The sequence below is a fragment of the Pyrus communis genome, chromosome 15 (genome assembly GCF_041283825.1).
Source record: "Pyrus communis isolate YQ-2024b chromosome 15, ASM4128382v1, whole genome shotgun sequence".
Classification (NCBI taxonomy): domain Eukaryota; kingdom Viridiplantae; phylum Streptophyta; class Magnoliopsida; order Rosales; family Rosaceae; genus Pyrus; species Pyrus communis.
Window position 1 is genome coordinate 484,890 of NC_142579.1, and position 23,391 is coordinate 508,280.

The 23,391-nt window shown below is 37.0% G+C and overlaps 5 protein-coding genes and 2 long non-coding RNA genes across 7 annotated transcripts; 3 read left to right on the top strand and 4 right to left on the bottom strand.

Annotated features, from left to right (window-relative positions):
* Positions 1-330: 330 nt before the first annotated feature.
* On the top strand, positions 331-7,227 carry LOC137713668 (beta-glucosidase 24-like). The gene is made up of 15 exons (XM_088686182.1): positions 331-504; positions 611-680; positions 2,100-2,158; positions 2,272-2,347; positions 2,579-2,656; positions 2,764-2,851; positions 2,945-3,197; positions 3,502-3,617; positions 3,742-3,962; positions 4,061-4,092; positions 4,430-4,532; positions 4,635-4,743; positions 4,842-5,008; positions 6,451-6,540; positions 7,175-7,227. The coding sequence occupies exons 1-15, from the start codon at positions 331-333 to the stop codon at positions 7,225-7,227; spliced, it is 1,689 nt and encodes a 562-aa protein (XP_088542308.1).
* A 752-nt stretch (positions 7,228-7,979) lies between these two features.
* LOC137728307 (uncharacterized) lies at positions 7,980-8,594 on the bottom strand. Its single transcript, XM_068467131.2, has one exon. The coding sequence runs from the start codon at positions 8,592-8,594 to the stop codon at positions 7,980-7,982; it is 615 nt and encodes a 204-aa protein (XP_068323232.2).
* A 1,542-nt stretch (positions 8,595-10,136) lies between these two features.
* Positions 10,137-11,213, top strand: LOC137713659 (photosystem I reaction center subunit N, chloroplastic). Its single transcript, XM_068452989.2, has 3 exons — positions 10,137-10,538; positions 10,664-10,789; positions 10,960-11,213. The coding sequence occupies exons 1-3, from the start codon at positions 10,245-10,247 to the stop codon at positions 11,047-11,049; spliced, it is 510 nt and encodes a 169-aa protein (XP_068309090.2). The 5' UTR covers positions 10,137-10,244; the 3' UTR covers positions 11,050-11,213.
* A 46-nt stretch (positions 11,214-11,259) lies between these two features.
* Positions 11,260-14,554, bottom strand: LOC137713650 (Pectin lyase-like superfamily protein). Its single transcript, XM_068452977.2, has 5 exons — positions 13,708-14,554; positions 13,441-13,561; positions 12,896-13,070; positions 12,685-12,755; positions 11,260-12,386 (listed from the first exon to the last, which is right to left on the bottom strand). The coding sequence occupies exons 1-5, from the start codon at positions 14,155-14,157 to the stop codon at positions 11,752-11,754; spliced, it is 1,452 nt and encodes a 483-aa protein (XP_068309078.2). The 5' UTR covers positions 14,158-14,554; the 3' UTR covers positions 11,260-11,751.
* A 2,830-nt stretch (positions 14,555-17,384) lies between these two features.
* Positions 17,385-18,867, bottom strand: LOC148690315 (uncharacterized). Its single transcript, XR_015957212.1, has 2 exons — positions 18,374-18,867; positions 17,385-17,544 (listed from the first exon to the last, which is right to left on the bottom strand). It is a non-coding gene; the product is annotated as an uncharacterized LOC148690315 (long non-coding RNA).
* Positions 18,868-19,827: 960 nt separating this feature from the next.
* Positions 19,828-21,931, top strand: LOC137715298 (glycosyltransferase BC10-like). The gene is made up of 2 exons (XM_068454576.2): positions 19,828-20,584; positions 21,018-21,931. The coding sequence occupies exons 1-2, from the start codon at positions 20,054-20,056 to the stop codon at positions 21,657-21,659; spliced, it is 1,173 nt and encodes a 390-aa protein (XP_068310677.1). The 5' UTR covers positions 19,828-20,053; the 3' UTR covers positions 21,660-21,931.
* On the bottom strand, positions 20,831-23,097 carry LOC148690316 (uncharacterized). The gene is made up of 3 exons (XR_015956194.1): positions 22,845-23,097; positions 21,585-21,782; positions 20,831-21,480 (listed from the first exon to the last, which is right to left on the bottom strand). It is a non-coding gene; the product is annotated as an uncharacterized LOC148690316 (long non-coding RNA).
* Between the last annotated feature and the right edge of the window lie 294 nt (positions 23,098-23,391).

The following is a 23,391-nucleotide window of genomic DNA, read 5'->3' on the forward strand; positions in this document are numbered from 1 at the left end:
TCGTCAACTGGAAAACAAATCTTTCCGTATGCATGGATTGACCGCTTCTTATTGGAGTCAAATATATATACGGATTAAACATGGAACGGAAGGGTGATCGATGATGATAAATATAATCCTAAAACTGGCTTGACAGATAATATTTGTTTCTATTCGAGTTTAATAAGATCTTTCTTTAGACCAAAAAAGACGGACAATATATATCCAAATTTAGTCTTTCAGTCCTATCATGATTTTTTCGGCTAGAAATATTATGTGTATATATAAAGGGCCAATAGCTAACCCTAGAATTCAAATTTTAACAAAATTAAAAATCAGCATCAAAACATCATGATTAAGTTAGGTTTCATCCTCCTGCTTGTTCTTGGCTGTACAGTCACAACTAGTAAATCTGCCAAGCAAAATCATCCTAAAGACTATGCTTCATGCGACGCTCATCACATCGTCAACCGGAGCAGTTTTCCCCCCGATTTCATATTCGGGTCTGCCGGAGCGGCTTACCAGGTACGTAACGCACCTCTATATATATAATTTTTTTTTTCTTTCAAGGTTAATTAATTCTCACTAGAATGCTGGGTTTAATTTGTTGTGTGTTCGGGAATTCTATTAGTTTGAAGGTGCTGCAAAGGAAGGGGGTAGAGGACCATGTATTTGGGATACATTCACTCACAAATACCCAGGTATGTGAATTATTTTACTTTTCATACTCCTCTTCTTCCATACAACATTAACATAGCGGAAATCAAAGACAACTTGCATATTTTCTACCAAATATCTAGTTAATCTAAAGTTTTATGCGAATTTTTTTTTTAAATCATCTTTTTTAAATCATCATTTTGGTCTCTCACTTTCAAAATTAATCAATGTCGTTCCTGACATTCACTACTACACATCAATTTGGTCATTCTGTTAAAATTATGTTAACTATTCTGTTAGTTTGTTTGTGGGACCCACAAATCTAATGAATTAGTGATACATGGATTACACAACATAAGAATTTTTATCGCAAATGGTCTCTGACATTGATCCAACTCCTCATTTTGGTCCTTGAGTTTTAAAAATTGATAAATTTGATCTCTACTTTCAATACCGAATGTCAATTTAATCCTTCCGTTAAACTTTCGTCAATATTTTTTGTCTCACTAATCCAATCATATGGCGCTATGTGTATTACCTACAAGAAACTATTTTTTTTAAGATTTAAAACTAAAAACCAAAACTAAAAGAAGAAAAAAAAAAAAAAAAAAGTCATCGTCGTCTTCATCAGGGTATGCTCAAAAAGAAAAAGAATGCATCATGATACCACTAAAGTACTTGGCCTCTTGAACTCACTCCTCATTCTCTCTAGTTGTTTATGATCCTATCAAATTTGAATTGAATTTGGATTCGATTTTGTCGAATTTAGATTGAATTTTTTTTCCAATTAGGGTTTTGGGATGTGAGAAAAATGTTAATTAGCGCGAAATACTCGTCTGTTACTTCACTCGTAAAAAAATAATAGTTTCTTATGGTTAATCCACATGAAGCTATATGATTGGATTAGTGGGACGACATCAGCACACAAACGAAAAATATTGATGAAATTTTAATGGAAGAACTAAACTGATGTGCGGTAGTGAAAGCCAATGACCAAATTTATTGATTTGTGAAAATCAAGGACCAAAATGAGGAGTTGGATCATTGGCAAGGACCATTTGCAACAAAACCCCTTATTTTGTGTAATCCACGTGTCACCATTTCATTGGATTGTAGGTTCCACATACAAATTAACAGAAGAGTTGACGAAATCTTAACGGAATGATCAAATTGATGTGGGATAGCGAATGTCAGGGACAATATTAATTGATTTTGAAAGCGAGAGACCAAAATGATGAGTTTGATCATTTTAGGGACCATTTGTAATAAAAACTCATTTGTAAAGTGACTGATCCAAGTTTCAAGAGTGTATTTTGCAATTAGGTTTTTTGTTTTTATTTAAATGTTTTACCGAGCAAATTAGATTTAAACGCTAAAAATCTAAATTGTTTTCATCAAATAGGTTTGCTTCCAATCAGTTTATAAGGTGCTTACATATTTTATGTACAAATAAAATAATTCAGATAAGATAACAGATCGCAGCAATGGAGATGTGGCTGTTGATTCATATCATCGCTATAAGGTATAAGTCACACTTTTTTTACCTTTAATTCTTTTTGAAGAATGTAGCAGCGAAGACTAATTATAAGAATTTGAGTGCAAGAAAAATAACAAGGTTCTTTCGACATGTTACAGGAAGATGTTGGGATTCTCAAGGATATGGGTTGGGATTTTTACAGATTTTCAATCTCATGGTCTCGCTTGTTACCTAGTAAGACAATTAATATAATGTAATAAATTGACTATTGTTTTAATTAATTATATAATATAAATATGACCGCAGAAGCGGAAGACTTGATGCAAAATCGAACACAATGACGTTTTAGAATTCATACATGATACAACTGACCTCATTTAGTGAGATAAAACTTGATTGTTGTTGTATTTCTGTTCTTCTAATGTACTACATTGTTTTTCTTTCTCCCCGAAACTTTTTGATCAGATGGAACGATAAGTGGGGGAGTGAACAAGGAAGGACTAAATTATTACAAAAATCTCCTCCATGAGCTTCAAGCCAATGGTTATGCCCAAGACCCTTTTGAGACTAATTTGACCCTCAAAGAATAAGAAATTACTAATTACTGATCATTTTTATTTCTGTATTGTATTAACTTTTAAATATTGCAGGTATAAAGCCCTTTGTGACACTTTTTCATTGGGATTTTCCCCAGACTTTGGAGGATCAGTACCTTGGCTTCTTAAGCCCTAACAGTGTGTAAGTGAAAGAACTTCCTCAGCACTTATAAACTCGTGAAATGCTCAATTAATTAAGAGTTCAAAATTTAACCAAACATTTTATTTCATATAGGAGCGATTTTCGGGACTTTGCAGATCTCTGCTTTAAAGAGTTTGGTGACAAAATTAAGCACTGGATCACGTTAAATGAGCCTCAAACTTATAGCGTCCAAGGTTATACAGTTGGAGCATTTGCTCCAGGCCGATGCTCTAACCATACAAAATGCAAAGAGGGTGGGAATTCGGCGACGGAGCCATATTTGTCGGCACATCACCAACTTCTAGCTCATGCAGCTGCTGTAAATGTGTACAGAGACAAGTATCAAGTAAGTTACATATATATAGATATATATATATATATATATATATATATCTCTATAAACATATACGAGTGTGAGCCTTGATGCAACTAAAAGGTTGCATCTTTATGACCAAAAGGGTCATGAGTTCAAGTCGTGAAATCAGTCTCTTTGCAAAGCAAGAGTAAGTGTTGTGCATGATAAGCGGTTTTCTTCCAACTCTCGCAAAGCAGAGAGCCTTCTTGACTTGGGGTGGCCGCTTATACACACACACACACATACATATATCCATATAATCAAATGTTAATATTGAATATGCATGCATGCACAGGCTACACAAAAGGGCGTGATCGGAATAACGCTTAACTCAGGTTGGTCCGTTCCATTTTCTAATTCAACGGAAGATAAAGAAGCTGCACTTAGAGCACTTGATTTTTCGTATGGATGGTACTTACGCTCTTCTAAATAATTAGATTACTAAAGCAGTTAAACTAATTAGATAACTTGATTTACAATTCACATTTTTTAATACTTGCTTAATATATGTTTAAAATTCTTTATTTAAATATAGGTTTATGGATCCGGTGACATGGGGTCGGTATCCAAAGAGTATGCAACGCCTAGTTGGAAATCGATTGCCCAACTTCACCAAAGAGCAATCCAAAATGCTAAAAGGTTCATATGACTTTGTTGGATTGAATTACTACTCATCGTCTTATGCAAAAGATGTTACTGCCAATAAGTCTGTAAAGCAGCCAAGCCAGTCAACCGACGCCAACGTCGAATCATTAAGTGAGTAATTAATTTATTAAAATTTTAATTAGCTTCCGATAATTTTTTGAATTAAAGCACACTAACAAGACTTTGACAAATGAATATTATTGTGGCAGACAACCGCAATGGAGTCCCCATCGGTCCAATGGTACGTCTACTATATATACGATTAATTCATATATTAAACTTAAACAACCACAACAAATAGCAGAATAGAAAAATGTGAACAGTAGCTCCCTTAAAGGAGAAAAAAAAAAAGGGAAGTCCTAGGTTCGATACTTCGTAAGTTGTGAATCTGCTTAATCGTGATTATGGGTAATTTGTAAGTTCCAGTTAGCCTCCTCCAAGCCTAATGAGTGGATAACCGTAGTTTGCCACCAGTTGCATCGCTTTTCAAAAAAATGAAAATAATATATATTAAATTTATAAACCCTCTTACCTCATATCATGTTGTAGCTCACATAATTTCATATGGTTGGTTGCAGGCTGCTTCAAATTGGCTTTATATTTATCCACAAGGACTTCAAGAACTGTTAACTTACACAAAGATGAAGTATAAAAATCCAATTATTTACATCACAGAAAATGGTAGTTACGGTAGTTATGTCAAATCATATATACATATATACACGTATTGCCATTTATATTTCCACATGAAACTAAATAAACATCACTTCTTTTTTTTTGTAGGAGTTGACGAGGCAAATGATCCCAAATTATCACTTGAGGAAGCTCTCATTGACAAAGAAAGAATTAAATATTACGATGTGCATCTTTATTACGTTCAAGAAGCCATTAAGTAAGTGATTGCTTGACAAAATTAAGTAAAGATTTGATTTGTTCTCATTTCTTGACCCATAATTTCACGAACATGATTTTATCTAACATTTGATTGAGCAGGAACGGCGCTAATGTGAAAGGGTTCTTTGCGTGGTCATTGCTTGACAACTTTGAATGGACTAACGGTTACAGTGTGAGATTCGGTATCATCTATGTGGATTACAAAAACGGACTCAAAAGACATTACAAACTCTCTGCTCACTGGTGGAAGAATCTTCTTAAAGGTAATTCCCACTCGGCTTCTAAACATAATTCTTCAAAGGGCAACACCAAACCCTCAAAGGGCAGCACCAAACACTAGGTTCAAAACCTAAATCCTCAAATGGCGGCATTCATTAATTGCTACGTGGATAATGAGTTTCATGTATGTTGTCGCTCCTATAATAATAAATAAGTTTTCTACACATGAAAAATGCCCCCTTTGTGGTAAATACGGATCGCCTTAATCAAGTTATTGATTAGGGATATATGATCATTTGTTGATTATAGATGTACTTGTCTGATGAGTATTTAAGGTTAATACCTTTTACCGTACTCATGTAATTAGCACAAATAGGGATTTTTCCCCAAGGAAATAGTACAATCTCTATTCTCCTAGTTTCTCCCTCATCTCGCATTTTTTTTCTTCTATCTAGTTATAATACGTTTGTTTCTCTTTTTAATTCTGTTTTATAATAGTTGTCGACAATGTACCTATAAGAAACGACTTGTGGAAGTTACTCTTCATAAGATGATACGAAAGGGAAAAGTTTGTCTAGTTTTTAATAGGATGAATTGATTACTCTTGTAAATATAATACGCAAGAACTTGCACAACTTGTTGCCTATTATATTTCATGTAAAAAAAATACATACATATATACACACACACACATGCACACACTAGTTTATAGATATATAAGCATTGTTCTAAAAATCTCCGTCTAGCGCCACCTAGGCACTAGGCGGTTGGACAGCGCCCCGATTAATGCCTAGGCATTTGAAAATTTAGAAAGGGCGCCTAAACCTCCTAGGCACCCACCTAGCCCGCCCAAACCCACCTAGACACCCGCCTAGGTCGCAACGCACTTAGATAAACAATAAATAACTTTCATTTTGCATTTTTTTTATAATAAATTGTTAGAGACTTTTTTAATACTTAAATGAACACATTATATGCTTGTTCCCCATGTTTTCAATATGTTTCATTACTTCATAATATATATGTTATTCTATTTTGTAATTTATGATATAATTATATATATTTTTAAGTATAAACAGACACTTATTTATATAAAATATAACAGATTTACTTAAATCCGCCTAGTTCGCCTAAACACCTGTCACCTGACTAGCACCTAGCATCTTTTAGAACCTTGTATATAGGGTAGGTAAACAAGCTCACACAATCTCTGTATGCAACACTTCATCTAATGCCACTGATCACCACCACCAGACACGACCTCCTCTTCCTAGCTAAACCCCACAACCATCTTTTCTCCGTTGAACCCCCACCACCAAGGTAATATTTGATTGTAATTATTTATTATTTTTAATTTTCTTGAATTTACTAAATCTCTCAACTTTTTTTTCTTTCTTGAATTGGGTGGTGCAAAAGCTGATTCTGAGGTCAAGTTTCTAGAGTTTGGGTGTTTTTTTTCTTACTGTTTTGTGTTTTTATTTTTCAGGCACAGACGATTTCACTACTTGTCCACCAATGGCTCCCTCACCAAGTCCACAACCCCCCACAACATCTGGTTCGGGTTTGAACCTTCCAGGTATCCGATGCCCCATAATCATTTTTAATGGTGTAAGCAAATGTAATTGGTAAAAATTTATCATAGTAATTGATATGGCAAGTTGCTTACTAAATTGCCTCATAAAATAATATGTCAGTCCTATAGGATAAGCAAACTAAATAGGCAAAGTTTTATTTTATTATTGTCTTTCACATTTGATATTTACTTGTATCTTTTTTTGCATCTTCCCCTCACACAGAATACTTTATTATAAATATGTATTTGAGTTCTAGTTTTGCCTACACATTTAAAAGTAGGCAATGTTGCGAGAAATTTTTTAGTGTACCGAAACACATTCAGGTACATCAAGTTTCATAACATAAATTGTTAAAATTTTCTTCTTCAATGCAATCACGACATTTGATGTACTCGACGAATTCCTGCTACACAAAAACATCTCTCCAATGTTGTCTACTCTAAAGGAGTAGGCAAAGTTTGCTTACTCAATTGACTACTCTAGATTTTGCCTGTATGGCTCATCAAAAGAAATTTACCTACTCATTTACCTACTCCATTAGACATGCTTAAGATCCGTAGTTTATAAAGTTGTTATTAATCTTATATCTTACAATTTGAAACATTTGGTTAAATTTGTTTGTTGTAAAATTTTCAGGTCTTTTTCAGATCAAATTGCTGCTGATTTATGTTTTGATTACAATTCTATGACTGGTAATAATTTGACTTTTTTCTTTGATTTTCTAAAAGTTTAATTTGATGGCTATCAATTTTTATTGCGTATTTTAAGAGTTTTGTGTCTCTTAACACGTGTGGTCTTAAAATAAAACTGAGAAAAAGTATAGGGTCGGGGTTACCCTAAACCCTAAAGTTAAGAACACTCCCTAAAGTTAAAGAATACTGAATAATCTGTCACTTAAATTCTTTAGATTATTTTTTAGAATCATTGGATTAAATTTAAAAGCTCTACATGACGGAGAATTCAATACTCGAGAATGCTATAAATTATTTGAAAGTATAGATGAGTAATCTTAGTTTTAGTGTGTCTTGTGTAAGTGTAATTGACTACACAATTTTTTTGCTCATCTTTGTTTATAATTTGACGTCCAATTTCGTATATTTATTTTGAAGGACTGGGCTCCAGCACACTCCACCTGCACCATGATCTAGCCACGCGCCCCCAAAAGTTGTAAAACGTACGATCTTTCACTTGGGTAATTTTGTTAGGCATATGCTTGCTTTATGGTTAAACATATGTAGGTTTGTGTGTTTGTGCAATACTGTCTGAAATTTCAATTTTCTGAGAAACTGAAAAATGGCTTTTTGAGTGAAGTTACGATATTCATTGATAGAAAATTAATACGTACAAATAGGATGAGATGCATACAGTGGGTCTCGATAAAAATCTTGTCGGAAATTTCAATCCGGACAAAAGGAAAAAGAGCGTCCCGCATCACTAAAGATTACATACAATTATTATCCTCAATTAAAAGGTCCATTATTACATCAAAAGGTTCCTCGAACCAAACTACCGGATTATCAAGGGCGAAACCCAATCTAGCCAACCTGTGTGCCATCTTGTTCGTCGAGCATTGGCCAAATGTAACCTTGCACTGAGAAAAACCACTTAAAATCTGTCTAGTATTTGCAATAATGTGCCCAAAAGGAGATGAATCCTTTAGGCCCTCATGTTGAAGTGTCGTGGTCACCATCAGAGCATCCCCTTCAACTTCCACGTCTGTAGTCTGCTGGTGTTGAGAAAAAATCACTGCTTCCCTTGCCGCCATAATCTCCGCCAACAATGGAGAACCAATTCCCTCAACTCTCATTGCTACTGCAGCCATGAATTCCCCTTTGTCGTTCCATATCACTACCCTCACTCCTCCAATCTCTAACTGTTCATCCCATGCCGCATCAAAATTACTTTTAATCCACCCATTTTCTAGCGGCTTCCATGGCTGCCTAGTGACCACGTTGGTGTTCTTCCTCGGCCCATGCCATTTATGGAATTCATGTGGCCAAGTCTGCACTTTACAGTGCATTTCCGAAGGCTCCAAAGCCTTTCCATTCCACAACATTGCATTACGTTCTGTCCATTGCGTTTCTAAGGGTTTGATTTATTTTCATGTTTTGACGTGCATGTTGTTATTTTCTTGTTTGCTTGGGTTTACACTGCCGATTGAAGGTGAAATAACTTTGGGTTGTTTCTCCTTTTAAGAAAGAAAATTAACGATATAGATTTTTGGACATTTTAGTCATACTCTATAGGTGGGCAAAATTCATTTACATTAGAGACATACTTCTCAAAAAAAAAAATGTAAAGTCGTTCTGTCTCTCATGTAAAAGAATATCGCCTACTTGACACTGCCTGCCTATATATTAAGCACTTGACCGCATTTTAACGTGCGATAAGGCATGTTTTATGACTCATTTGTGTGTGGTGATCTTTGACGAAAGCACTAAAGGATATATAGTTGAAATAGAATGGTTGAAAGTGCTGTGCGGTTGACCCTGGGAAAAAGTTTTCTTCCCGAACATTGGATTTGGAATAGACCTTGGGTTCTCTATGGCTTCCCACGGCGTGCTTTTGGAGCAATTTCTCAGGTCAGCATGCTTAGACCTTGGCCAGCCATTCTTGGTGGTGCCTGGATGGGCGGGTTTTCGAAATTGGTGAGTATCCTTGATATTTTTCCTATGATCCTGTAGTCTGGACAGTCTTGCCCGCTCCTTGAATCGTAAACTTTTCCGGAAGTTCTTTATCGACGCACGCATCTTCAGCACGTTGTCCCAGATTTGATCCATGAAAGAGGTATCTTCATTATTCGGGTCGATGGCTCGACCGTGGGGTAACTGTCTGATAAAGGTTTCCATAGGGTTAGAGTGATCTGGTCGAGAGGAATATATAGAACAAAGTATATGCTTGTCCATTCGGCCGCGTATTGGCGTGTCTGCGTTCACACCAGATTTCTAAAGAAAATAGTTAGGTTTTAGATTTACGGCTTGCAAGCCACGTTAGTCTTGTGTAATTTTTAAGGTCCATAATGACACTAAATGTCTGATAGTATTCAATAAAATCACTCCAACTACAACAACACCTAATAAAATTACAAAAAATTACTTTACGAATCTTAACTTAGATTTCAAATGTTAACTCCTTCGACATTAGGGAGTTTTACATCAGAGTTATAGTGAATTTCTTTATGACAAAGTACTTACCTAGTATTCCAAATTTGTGGATATTGTGTTAGGGTTATGTCTCCGTCACCAAAAACATGTTTAGTTCCTTTCTTGCTCACTGTATTGTTAGGAGGAGAAGCGTACTGACACCAAGAATAAGATGTGATTTTCTAATTTCCAATCTTATTTTAAGGAAGAGGTTTTAAGTTTCGAATCTTGTGGACGTTGAGTTTAACACGAAATTATTATGTGAAACACATTATACGGTTCAACGCATATCTCCCAATAATAATGTATATAATGTTGTTAACTTCGCACACACAAAAAATGTAGAATTAAAGTGGGTCCAGAACACAAAGCCACCACACAAACCAAGTCCAAATAATGACCCAAACTAGTAGCAGAAGCATGAAAGTGCAAAGCTTGCCAATAGGATGTGAGCAACGCAATCTCACCTTATCCGCCACGATCCCACCACAATCACTCCTTATCATACATCCAGATTACATTCTTCTCCTCAAAAACTATAGAGGAAACTAGGAGAGGAACAAATGGCAGCGATGAACTCTAGTGTGTTGGCATGCAACTATGCCGTCTCCGGCCCCAGAATATCTGAACTTGCAAAAGCAAAGACGACTTGCATGCCTTCAGTTGAATCAGCAGCTCAGACCAAAGTAGTAGCAATCAGGGCCCAACAGCCTAGCACACAAAATAGTCAAGCAGCTGCTGGAAGAAGGGCTGCGCTGCTCTCCCTGGCGGCCGTTGCTTTCACCGCTGTTTCGTCCAACTCCGCTGCCAATGCCGGTGTCATTGATGATTACCTCGAAAAAAGCAAGGCCAACAAGGTAACTACAACTAGCTACATCCTCTGTAAACAGACATATATAGATACATGTGTGTGTGTGTGTGTATGTATGTATAATATATTTGATTATGTATATCAATTATATTGTTGTATCTATATTTATAGGAACTGAATGACAAGAAGAGGCTGGCAACGAGCGGTGCAAACTTTGCAAGAGCATTCACTGTTCAATTTGGATCATGCAAGTTCCCAGAGAACTTCACTGGCTGCCAAGATCTCGCCAAGCAAAAGGTATCTTCAAACTCACTATTAACTTGCTTAAATACAGTTTAATTACAATTAGTTTTATTTTATTTAATCGATTTAGCGAGCTGAAATTCTTCGGTTTCACCAATGTTTAGTGAATTTGGTTAATTAATTAAACTTGGTGTGTGTATGTACGCCTGTATGCATGGATGCAGAAAGTACCATTTCTCTCTGATGATCTGAGTTTAGAGTGCGAAGGCAAGGACAAGTACAAGTGTGGTTCCAATGTTTTCTGGAAATGGTGATCACCCAGACAAAGGGGACAACCAACCATCCGTCCAAATCTATTTATTTTCTCTCCACCTTAAACCATACAATGTACGCATCAAATCTGCAATATTGTATGTATCTATCTAGATTAGTTTCTTGTTAATTGAAAAGCTTCGACGATCCTTCATCTTTGGTTGAATACCTGGTATCTTGAAAGATAGATGAACTGGATATACACTCACATATCTTGTAAATTCTTAACATAAATCAATCATAAACGAAATGAATATGAAGTTCACAAAACAATGTTACATTACCCCTGTATCATTTCTATCAAGTTCAGCTTTATCTCCGGTTTTCACCATCGCTATCATCTGTACTTTCTGAGTATGTATGTGTAGCACCACCGCAGGCAACAGTTACAAATAAATAATCATTCTCGAGGTTAATAATTAAAGACCACGGCAACGAAACAGTCAGTAAATTCTGGTGATCACCCATCTAGCTTGTGCACAACGGATCCAATACACAAGAAAACTGCATCTCTATGTGCAAATTGAACACCAGCAGCTAGACATCTCACTTACAAAATGCCCGAGCTGATTATGCCCATCTCCGCAATGTGCTTCGCATTCATTTCCAAAAGCAGACCCAACTTCTGCAGAGTAATTCGACTTCACCCTCCAAACTTAGACCTTGTATCTTCAAAAATGTACCCAAAAGCCATCCAAAGAAACTCACTGCTGCATACAAGAGCCAAACGAGTCCATATCCTCCATCTGAGGACATGGCACTGGAAATACCCCATCTGCAAAACCCAAAACAAATTCACAATGCCACGCTGCAGATGGAGCCAGACCAAGTACTGTGACATTCTTAAAGCATATCCTTTCAAATGATGCCCCCTCAATGCCCTTCAATTCTGGGGCTTTTGTTGAATTCAAACTCAGCACATTACTAATAAAAATCCCCTTTACATGGGGAACAGCTTTGGGATCCCATCCTTTATCCGGGTGATCATTCGCCCCTCTACTAAACCTTATGGGTATCTTCACCCTTTCCATCATTAAGTTACTTATACTAACATTCGCTATGTAACCCCCTCTACCCTTATCAGATTTAATCCGCACCCCAGCTGCGGAATCCCAAACATGCAAATCCTCAATGGTGATATTTGAAATCCCACCAGACATCTCACTACCTATTCCCACTCCAGAGCAAGTTGGAGTGGTGCCATTAACTCTTCTAATTATTATGTTTGAGCTTGGACGAGCCATTTTGATTCCATAGTGATCCCACCCACTTTTCACTGCTACAAGATCGTCGCCACTCTCTATGTAACAGTCTTCAATGCACACATTAGTACTGGAATCTGAAACACAAAATACAAGTTAAATTTTCTAAAGAGACATGCTTCTTTACATTAACTTCTTGAATTAGGTTTTTGTTTATCTTTCCTGTTACATGGTGGCAAAGCCAACTTCTTTGATTAGTTTAGACTTTAGATGAATCATGTCGTGCTAAATTGGAAGAACAAGAACATACATGACTTATAAACATCATGCACAACTTATATGCATAAAAAAGGAAACATACTTTTCTCAATGTTAAATTTTATAAATAATTTGGATACATAGATGTTACGTTAAATTGAAAGAAGAGGAGCATACCTGGGTCTATACCATCAGTATTAGGAGCGTTAAGGGGGGCCAAGATTGTCATGTCCTTGATAACAACGTTACTGAAACAAACACATAATAATGAGCTTATAACATAATCTTATCGTTTTGGATTTCCAATCAACTACAGATTAGCATTAACTTGAATAGAAACAAGTAGAAAAAAACAAGAACGAAGAGGAAAAGGGCAGGGGATGTAGACCTGCAGTAAACAGGATGGATGGTCCAAAAAGGAGAATTGCGGAAGGTGAGGTTAGAGATGAGAATGTTGCGAGAGTTTTTTATTTCAAGGAGGTGACCTCTGGTGTGCTCCAATGTTCTGTTCCACCATAGTTCCCACCACATTTTTCCCTGACCGTCAACCGTCCCGTTATGACCTGAAAGGACCCAAATAATCATTCACAAAGCACCCTCCGGAAAATATAATTACAAAAAAAAATTATGTAGCAAAGAGAGGACAGAAATTTTGGAAACCTGATAGTGATGGCAACAAACAAATTGAACTAAACTAATTCATTGCATACAAACATCAGGATCCAAAAAACAATTCATAAAACGTGAGTTAGTTGCTATCAAGAAACTCATCAGTAAGTCGACCCACCACCTTGTTTAAGCTTAATACCTCCTTGATGGAAAGCTTTTATGTCCACCAAAATTAATAATCTATTAACTTTTAAATTAAAGACTGGTACAACTACTTGGCCAACTCAAATGAATAAGAAAATAAATGAAGGGTTTTTTCGGTACCTGTAATGACAACATTTGTGAGACCATCCCCATGAACAAGGCTTATATGTCTTCCTCCTAACCTCTCTCTCCCTCTTCCATAAGAAGGCAATGGCTCAATTACAGGCCATTGCCTTGGATCCTACGAATAAAAATGACACAAATCAACCGTTATTGTATTCGTCCTCACCAAATGGAAATGAATAACCGCCCAATGAAAATACCCCTTCAAATATTCCGCAGGATAAAATAGTTATACAAACAAAGCAAAAACAGAGACTAGTTTACCTGGGAGCCAAGAATTACAGCGCCGTGTTCAAGAAAAAGCGTGAAATTACTGGTGAGGTTAAAACTCCCCGTCAGCCATCTTCCCTTGGGGACATTCAACTGGGACCCACCGGTATTACGGAAAGCCTGCATGTGGAGTATCGCCCTCCTAAACGCTTCCGTGTTGGAGGTGGTTCCGTCGCCAACGCCACCGAAAGCTTCGATGGACATCACCACCTTCCGCTTCGGCACATCCCCGAAGAACCCGGCACAGCTGCTGGCCGGGGCATCCGATCGGGTTTCGGATCCTCCAGTTGGCCAAATCGACCCGACCCATGTCGGAAGCCTCGACCTCGTCGAGAAATTTTGGTAGGAAAGGACAACCATGATGGTGAGTACGAAAAGCAGAGATGTCCACGTGGGCTTCATCGCCTTACCCAGAAATAAGCTGCTGGGTTTATCTGAATCCATCAACTTACTTGAAAAAAATAAATAAATAAAAAGTCAGGCAGATTTTGTCGGATTTTCAAACGTGTGTTTTTGGTGGCGGAGAATATGGCGGCGATGGAACAGTGAGGTGCGCAGGAGGGAGAGGGAGGGGGTTGGGTAAGAGAGGGGAAGGGGCGTACTGCGCATACTGTTTGTATTAGCGTGTTGTGTTTGTCGTGTAGGGTTGGATTCGGAAAGTAGGAGACAAACTGGATCCGCTTTGTTCGGTGTGGGAGGTGGGAGTCGAGCGAGGCGGATGAAAATCCTTTCTGTGAGGACCCTATAGATCAATTGATATTAGCCGTCCATGTTATGTGTTTGTGATTAGCATAGTCACAATCAGAAAATTTATTAGTTTATCAATGTTTCTGTCGCTGGTAATTAAGGATATTTGTTTGGGGTGGTTACATTCAGCCATTTGTGGCCTTTGTGTGCCAATGGTCATTTTCAATTAAACATTATTTTACGAAAACAATTGGGAGCTCATCTGCACAATTGGTTCGAGACTTCTACCACTATTTTTGAGTATTTATTTAGAGATTGAAATAGAATCTTATTGTTCCTAAAGGAATATTGTTTTCAACAGGAGTCTTATTATAACAGAATACCTAAATTTGAACTTTGTACAATTTTATGTGATAATGTGATTAGGTGCATATTTTTTGTTTATGTTAACATTTTTTGAATTAATTTAACATTACGTTCTACTAAAATATTTTTGTGAACATTTTAACCAAAAGTAAAAATCAAATTCCGGTACCAATTTTTTTTTCTTTCACAAAAACGGAATGAGTGAATTGAGTACAAGTAAACTGAGAATAGGAGATTAAGTTGTGGTAAGTTTTGGTTGGATAATTTGATGCTTATAGGAATGATGAAAGAACAACATGAGAGAGTAACCTAAATTGAAACGGTTATTTAATTAGAACCGTTGATTTTTTAATGGTAAAAAAATTTGAAAAGCAAAAATCAATCTGGACCCTCCATTAAAAAAAAAAAAAAAGACAAAGCAATGAGACTAGAATCCACGCCTACTTTTCTACTTAAATTGTCATATTGGATTCACTATTTCACTTCCTATAGAGTCCCTAAATTTGGGTACATACACCAAGGATCCGGCGAGTCCATATACTTTAGGGACTCACTTTCCGATCCATTGAAGATTCATTTTGTCCATGTATTTTTTTATACTCATTTTATACGATGGTTGTCTCTATATAGGAACTCCATTGGAGATGCTCTAAAGTAGAATCTTGTGGTACCATTGGTATCATCCAATTTGATCATGGGTTTCCGTCCCTTTATGCTCTAAGGTACAATCCGATTCTCGACCATGGATGCTCGGATTGCTACTTTGGAATCGTCGATCTCTGCCATTTCGGCGGCGATTTCCTCCCTCTCTGAGGCTATGGATGCCAAGATGATGGTATATTTCGATTAGTTCTGTAGTGAGAAATCTTTTGAGAGGGACGAGGATTCTCTCATGATCCTTTTTGTGATGATTTGAGGATCAATCAATCGTATCTGTTCATTATATACTGTGGGGTCAGTTTTCGTTAAATACTATTTATATTGAATTTTAAATAAAAAGTTTAAATTTTTAACTGCACGATATACGGTAAATAGAAACAATTGATTGATCATCCGGATTCTCACAAAGGATCCGAAGAGGATCCTATTCGTTTGGGGGGAGTAGACGAGTTTGGTAGATTTGGGTGGTATGAATAGAGGCAAGTGGGAAGAAGCAAAGAAGCCGCTCTTCACGGGAGTCTCTTGTCTCTAGGAGGGTCACTAGCTGGTTTTCAAATTGACATCCATCCCTTTTCTTTTCTTTATTTCCGAAAACGCAAGAAACAAAATTCTAGTGACAAAATAAAATCATTGTTTGTTCCAATATTCTTTATTGAATCCCCCTTCCCCAGCGCTGCTTCCGAGCAACCACTGTTCCTATGTTTAATGTATTGGGTTGCTGCTTCCTAGCAACCACCGTTCGTATGTTTAATGTATTGGCGTAGTATGTACGCCAACAAACACCGAAACGAAAACAAATCCACGTTTAGTAATACTTTTGCCATACTAATTTAACATGGCAAAAATATTGCAGCAGTCAACCCCAAATCTAAAAGCACACCTGAAGAACCATAAATTAAATCGTCAAGGGTTTGAACCAAATTTTAAGGACACAGCAGGTGTTGACTTTGTATAAATTTCCTATTATTTCGGGATCCCTTTAATCTTGGGTTTCCTAGTTTAGGAGATTGTCTTGTAATTATATTGTAATTATTTTTTCCTGTTTACAGTAAGATTGTATATGATTATATATACCTCTAAATGAGAAGAATAAAACACATTCAAAGCATTCTCTTCTGCAAGAATGAGAATTTAAGGAAAAACTTCATCATTAATAGCATAGAAGCTTTATATTCTATAACAAGCACGTTATACTTAAAAAAAGTATAAAGTGCTTGTTATAGAATATAAAGCTTTTATGCTATTAATGATGTACTTTGTTAACATTCATCTCATCTTTTTTACCAGATTTGTTGAATGGAATAGTTTTGAACGTATATTCGTATGTGTGCGCGTTTAAATTTGACCTAAAACAATTTCGAAGCATGGATTGTTTACCGACTGCAAGATCGAGGTCAATTCAACTTTGTTTTGTAAATTACCCGAGTCATGTAGCATAAGACTATGACCTGGTTTGGTACTGAGGTGATTCTGAAAAAAGCTGGTATCAAAAAAAGCTGGGAGCTGTTTTTGTGTTTGGTAAACATTCAGCTTCAGCTTTTTTTCACAGTTTTGGGTGAAAAAAAGCCAAAAACAAGAAGCTGCAAAACCCAGCTTTGAAAAATCGGTTTTTTTTCACATCTGTTTTACATAAAAGTTTACCAAACACTATAATACTGTTTTTTTTTCTTTTCAAAAGCACTTTTACAAAAAAGTTTACCAAACACTCTGCTGCTTTATTTCACAGCCGCTTATTCTCACAACACAACAGAATCAGTTTTTTTTCAAAGCACAGCAATACTAAATCAGCCCTATGACACATGCACTCGATATGTAAGGCTTAACTTAGATTCTCTTAACTGGGGATTCCTAGCCCATGATTGTTGTAGTTTTGTAAAAAAAAAAAACTAGGATTATATAAGCATTTGGTAAAGATATCTGCAACCTGAGCTTCTAATGCTATCTGCAACAGGTGAAAGTGTTGAACGAAAACATTACACTAAACAAAGTAATTTACGTAGTACTTTACAAGAAAGAGAAACAACATTTTAAACCAATATTCTACAATAAAAGTTCAACAACTGTCTACAAGCAACTCTCTTCTTCCAAGTCAGCCATTGGATTTCTGTCTCCGCTCCCCTATAACAAAATTATTAAAAGAAACTAATGAAAAAAGTTTCAAAACATTGAATTTTAACCAAAAGCACTTTAATAACTTTATTTAATGGCTAAAACAAATCCAACGTCAAACCAGCCCAATGAGACCGGCTTAAGCAATGAGTTCCCAATTTTGCCCCTGACGGCAAACCTTTGCATGTTTAAACGCTCTCTTCCTTTCCCGATCTCTCCGCCCTATCTCGATCTCTCCTTTGCACGGAAACAATATTCCATTTTTGCAATCGAACCAATCAAATCTCTCTCTCTCTTCCTTTCTCATCTCTCAACCCAATCTCTGTTTTCGTTTTCGATTCAATTCGAATTCCACCATTTTTCGAATCAATTGAATCGATCGGATCCGATAAGCATGAGCGAGCTTCTCAGCATCGAGCATCTGGAGCTCAATTTCCCCTAGCAGTATAAAACGCTCTCTTTCTCGTTCGATCTGTTTTTTTGTTTCAAAAGATTTGCATGTTGTGGTTTCGTTTCTATTTTCAATTTGCCGTTTTGTTTTTGCTATTGAATTTCTCCAATCGAATTGATGATGGAGGTGGAGACAACGGCGGCCGGGCAGCTGGAGCTACCTGCGTTTCCCAGCTTCAGAAACTCAAGAGATCTTACATCACAATAGCTAATAGAAACTAATAAAACTTGTGTATCACAGTAATCCATAAATGAAAATACGATTGACTCTTAAATGTTACAACGCTAAACTATCAGTAAGTTGGCATTTCACCTTCTTTTTCATCGGTGTAATAATCACCAAGCACTAGACACATGCATATTGAATAGTTAACAGAGAGAAACATACCCTTTTGTCGAATTAAGACACTACCAGCACGTGCCTGAAGCCAAGCTCCCGAAAGAAAATAGCAGCTTTAGGAAGGGACATTGTTTCAACTACGGTGTATGGTGAGGTATTAGTAAGGGGGTGGAGATCAAGATACATCTCCATCTCTTCCTCCTGAATGTCCAAATCCTCCAAAAGGGCCTCCGATAACTCCAAGTGATGCAAGAAAGAATCAAGGGTCTCGAAGAGAAGAGGGATAGGTCGCGTGGGAATCACTTTACCAGGGGCAACAGATCTTGCGAGAGCCACCCTGTCCAAGCAAAGAGCCTATGCAAGCGCCGGTGTGACCTGTGAACCATAGGTCCTTCCTCACCCAAAACAAACCCAGCAGCTACTCCAAATATAGAACCAAAAATCATGCGTTACATTTAGCAGTATGTCATGATTATCTGAATTAGATAGAAATATATGTGAAATAATCATGATACTCAATGGAATTTCGATTGTAGTTACTATGCAATTTGATTGTGTCACAATGCAATTCGATTCTTTTATCATCCATATTTCGATCAAGATTTAAGTGATATGAAATAATGTCAAATTACAACTTCACAAGTGATATGTAATGCTATTTTTCCTACCCAAATTTTGTTACGCGCGATTTTCTTTATAAAGTTTCCATAAATTGAGCCCTATTAAATTAGCGGACTACGTCTAACTTGATGCTTGCTATATGTATTGACATATGGGATTGAAGAGGCGAGACGTGTTTCTCTGTATGTTTATGCCTTGTTGTCGTGTTTACCCAACACGTTTTTTTTTTTTTTTTAAATGTAAAGATTTGTTTCTTGATATTCACGTTTAAGTTTCGATTGGACTGTTTTAAGCTGCTTTTTGTAATTTGTACAATGTTTGGTAATTTTGAACAAAACACCTTATTCAAAATAAAATAAATAAGTCACTTAGTATTACGGTCTTAAATTCGATTCTTACAAGTATAGACAATACCGTTTGTTAAAAAAAAATAAATAAATAAAAATAAATAGGGGGTTTATAGTGGACATGCGCACGTCATGAAAAACTGAGTATCCGTGGGGTTGAGGATTTGTGGAAATCCAAATCCTGATATCCAACTTTCAACTTTCAAGTTTCCACTTTCCACTTTGCTGGCGCTGTTTTTCTTTCTTTCAATCGTAAACAAACAAACAAACAAAGCACTCGGATTCAATCAGAGTCAGCCCACAAAGTACACGCTCCCCCCCTCTCTCTCGTCTCCCAGTCAAAATCCATCACCAACCCCACTTTGTATATGCTCCGGTTTGTGAGGTCCTTGTCTTCAAACTCTCTCACATCTTCCTTCTGAACCACTCTCTATGTTCTTCTCACCACCAAATCAAATCTCTCTGCTTCATCTACTTCCTCCCCAGAATTTTCCCCTGGATGTTTATAGTTTTTGGATGATATCTTCATCATCCATCATTCATCGATTGAGTTAGAGGTACCCAAAGGACTTTGAGTTTTGTTATATTCCTTTGATTTTCCAATTGTGGTTTGAGGCACTATTTGTTCACAGTTTCAGTTATAAATCATTGCTGATTCTCCAGAATTGAAGTGTTTGTGTGTTCATATATTACATAAATGGTACTGAGAATTTAGACTGGGAATTTGGATTTGAATTTATTTTCTGGAAACTGGAAAGCCATGGCAAGAGGCAGAGAAGACTACGAGAAGAACACTGGTTTGCTCAAACTCTTGCAGATTCTCTCGTTCTTGATAGTTTTTGTTATGGGGGTCGTTATAGGATTAGCAACGAGGGCGCATATGAACCGGTATTTTGGTTCCCAAACTGAGAATTATTCGCTTATCAATCACCTCTCCGCCAATAAGCCGCACGAGGAGAAGAATTGTACAATTGTGCCAGTTAGTGACAAGGTTGATTGTATGAGTATGGAGACGTTTCTTCAGCCGAAGAATTTGACACACGGTCTGTCTGATGATGAGCTCTTTTGGAGAGCTTCAATGGTGCCGAGAAAGCGAGAGTTTCCATTCGAGAGAGTGCCTAAAGTGGCTTTCATGTTTTTGACTAGAGGACCCTTGCCCTTGCTGCCATTATGGGAGAGGTTCTTTCAGGGCCATGACAAGTATTTCTCAATTTACGTCCACGTGATTCCGGGTTATAAGCTCAATGTATCTACCACCTCTCCTTTTTATCTACGCCAAATCCCCAGTCAGGTACAAGTAGCCTCAATTGAAGTGCTATGAATCATTATTGCTTTGGTGCAAAACTTCTTTTTTCTGAATCCATGTCTTGCTATTTCCTCTTCGTGATCCTTACAGTAGATTTACTTGTTTGTCGTCGTAACACTAAGTTTTAGCATGGTGTTGTAATTCCTTCTTCGTAGTTTAAGAGAGTTTCAATGGGCGTAATGTCCACGTATCAGTTAGGTAGCGGTATACGATATTGTTAGATCACTTAGATTTGTCTTAAACTTGTACCCTGAGATTGTTCTGAATTATCGAGTAATCTGAGATGAAAAAAAAAAAGGCCCGAGAGTATGTAGCATTTACTATTATTTTGTGTCCATCTATCATTCGCGAAGATAGTATGGTCTACGTTCTTAAAGAGTTACCTGATGCTTACCTTTAAAAAATTTCTTCTCTGCAGCCGGTTTCATGGGGGACACTAACGTTGCTTGATGCAGAGAGGCGCCTTCTAGCGAATGCTTTGCTTGACCTCTCCAATGAGCGCTTTGTTCTTCTCTCGGAGAGCTGCATCCCGATCTATAATTTCACTACTGTCTACGAGTATCTCGTTGCTTCAAACCATAGCTATGTCGAGTCATACGATGATCCTGGGCGTTATGGCCGTGGGCGTTACAGGCGCAATATGTTTCCCGATATTACACTGCGTCAGTGGAGGAAAGGGTCGCAGTGGTTTGAACTTAGCCGTGCGTTATCCGTATATATAGTTTCGGAAACAAAGTATTACACAATCTTCAGCAACTATTGTTTGCCTGCATGCTTCCCGGATGAGCATTACCTGCCTACTTACATCAACATGCTCCAAGGGTCGCTGAATTCGAATCGGACTGTGACATGGGTTGACTGGTCACTGCGAGGTCCGCACCCTACAACGTACGAAGGAGACAATATTACAGAAGATTTCCTGCGGTGGATAAGGAATAATGGAGCGCCGTGTCAGTACAATGCGGAGATGAAATCCATATGTTACCTATTTGCTCGGAAGTTTGCACCAACTGCATTGGAGCCTCTGCTCAAGCTCGCCGCGGCGGTGATGGAATATTGAGAATTTCCGGCTTTTTCAGCGGAGAATTTTGGTAGGACTCGAGTCGATTTTGTCCCAAATGCAAAAATGTACAGGCAGGTAGTTTTGGATATAGAGATATTATTGAGTTGGTTCTCTCCGTCACTGAGTTGAGAGAATGAGTTAGTTCTCAAAATTCGGAAGGTAATCATCAATATATTATACAAAAGTTATAGATATATTATACAAAAGTTAAAGTTAAATGTATTTGGCTTGAATTTTCTCCGATGCACATTAATTGCATATTTAAGTTACACAATGGAACAACAATCGTTAGATTCCGTTAAATCAAATAATTAAACCATTTTGTTATAACAAGACCAATAATATCAATCCAATTTTTCCTGTGTATTTATAGTAATTTCATCCCAAAAAGTGACATAGCAAACCAGCATCCATAGCGTACTCATAAGAATATATAACTTTTGTAGCTAATTAGTCATACAGCTACCACCTGAGTTCCTCTGAAAAAAAAAATAACAAAAACTAAAATTTTAAGAAAAAAAATGGAAGCTTTTTTCTCCTGTAAGGGACCATGGTAGTATCCAATTCAATCAAGGGTTTTTACAAATCCAAAACTATAAAAAATTGAGAAACAAATTAAAAGTTGAGATCGATGAACACCGTACTTAACGGTAACACACAGAGCTCCTGGATGAACCCTTAGTTAAAATTCTTCACCTTCTTGCATAGCACGGCCCAAGAAGAACCAAACCATTTGAAAAACTTGTAATCCAAACATAACAAAACTAAATGAAACATCAAAGCCCAGAAATCATAATGCTTCTATACAGTGAATGATCTTTATGAACCACAAATCCTAAAAGCTTATCACCGGAAGATGGGAATTACACATTTCCATTGGCCAAAGGATGATACACCCAACGTCAAACACCTCATCATGATCAAACCAAACTAAACTTTCATTCAATTAAGTCTCGCACACTTTAATTAAGTTAAAAAGAAGAGTCCAATTCTACCAAAACTACATACAGAAACCGAGAACAAACAGTGGTGCAAACCTAGATAAACGTCTAGATCAACATTAACATTAAATTAGCCACAAACCTAGATGAACCAACACTAAATTAGACTAAACTAATAACACGTAAGTTCAAAGCAAATTCCAAATCAAAAATTTGGATAAAACCAACAACAAAACCACACCTTGTTCCTGCTCTGTCTCCCTTCTCTTGCTTTTCTCTTTTGCCAAATCCCCACATGAAGCCTTTTTTTTCCTCATTTTTTCTCTTTTGGCTGCTCACTTTCCATTTTTTTTTTTTTTCTCTTCACTTTCCTCGATTTTCAGTCCTCCCTTTCTTCCACATCTGTCTTTTTTTCCTCATTTTTTCCATCACTACTCTTGACACTAATTCTCCACTCTTTTTTATCTCTTAATTATTTTAACCAATCAAAACATGGGATCAGATTTCCACAAGCAGCCCAAAAAAGGCGGTGGCAATTTTGTAAATAAACCGAAATTTCCCCAAATCACTGTTCAGTTGAACACGGAGAGAGAGTCGGAGGGGGCGGAAAGAAAAGGCAGTGGCAATTTTGTAAATAAAGTGAAATTGGGCCAAAAACACTGTTCAGTTGAACAGTGTATTTGGATTTCCTACTTTAGACTAAAGTAGTGTGTGACTTTTTTTTTTTTTTCAACAAACGATATTATTTACCTTAAGGGGGAAGAGGGTAGGCTACACCTCATAATGGA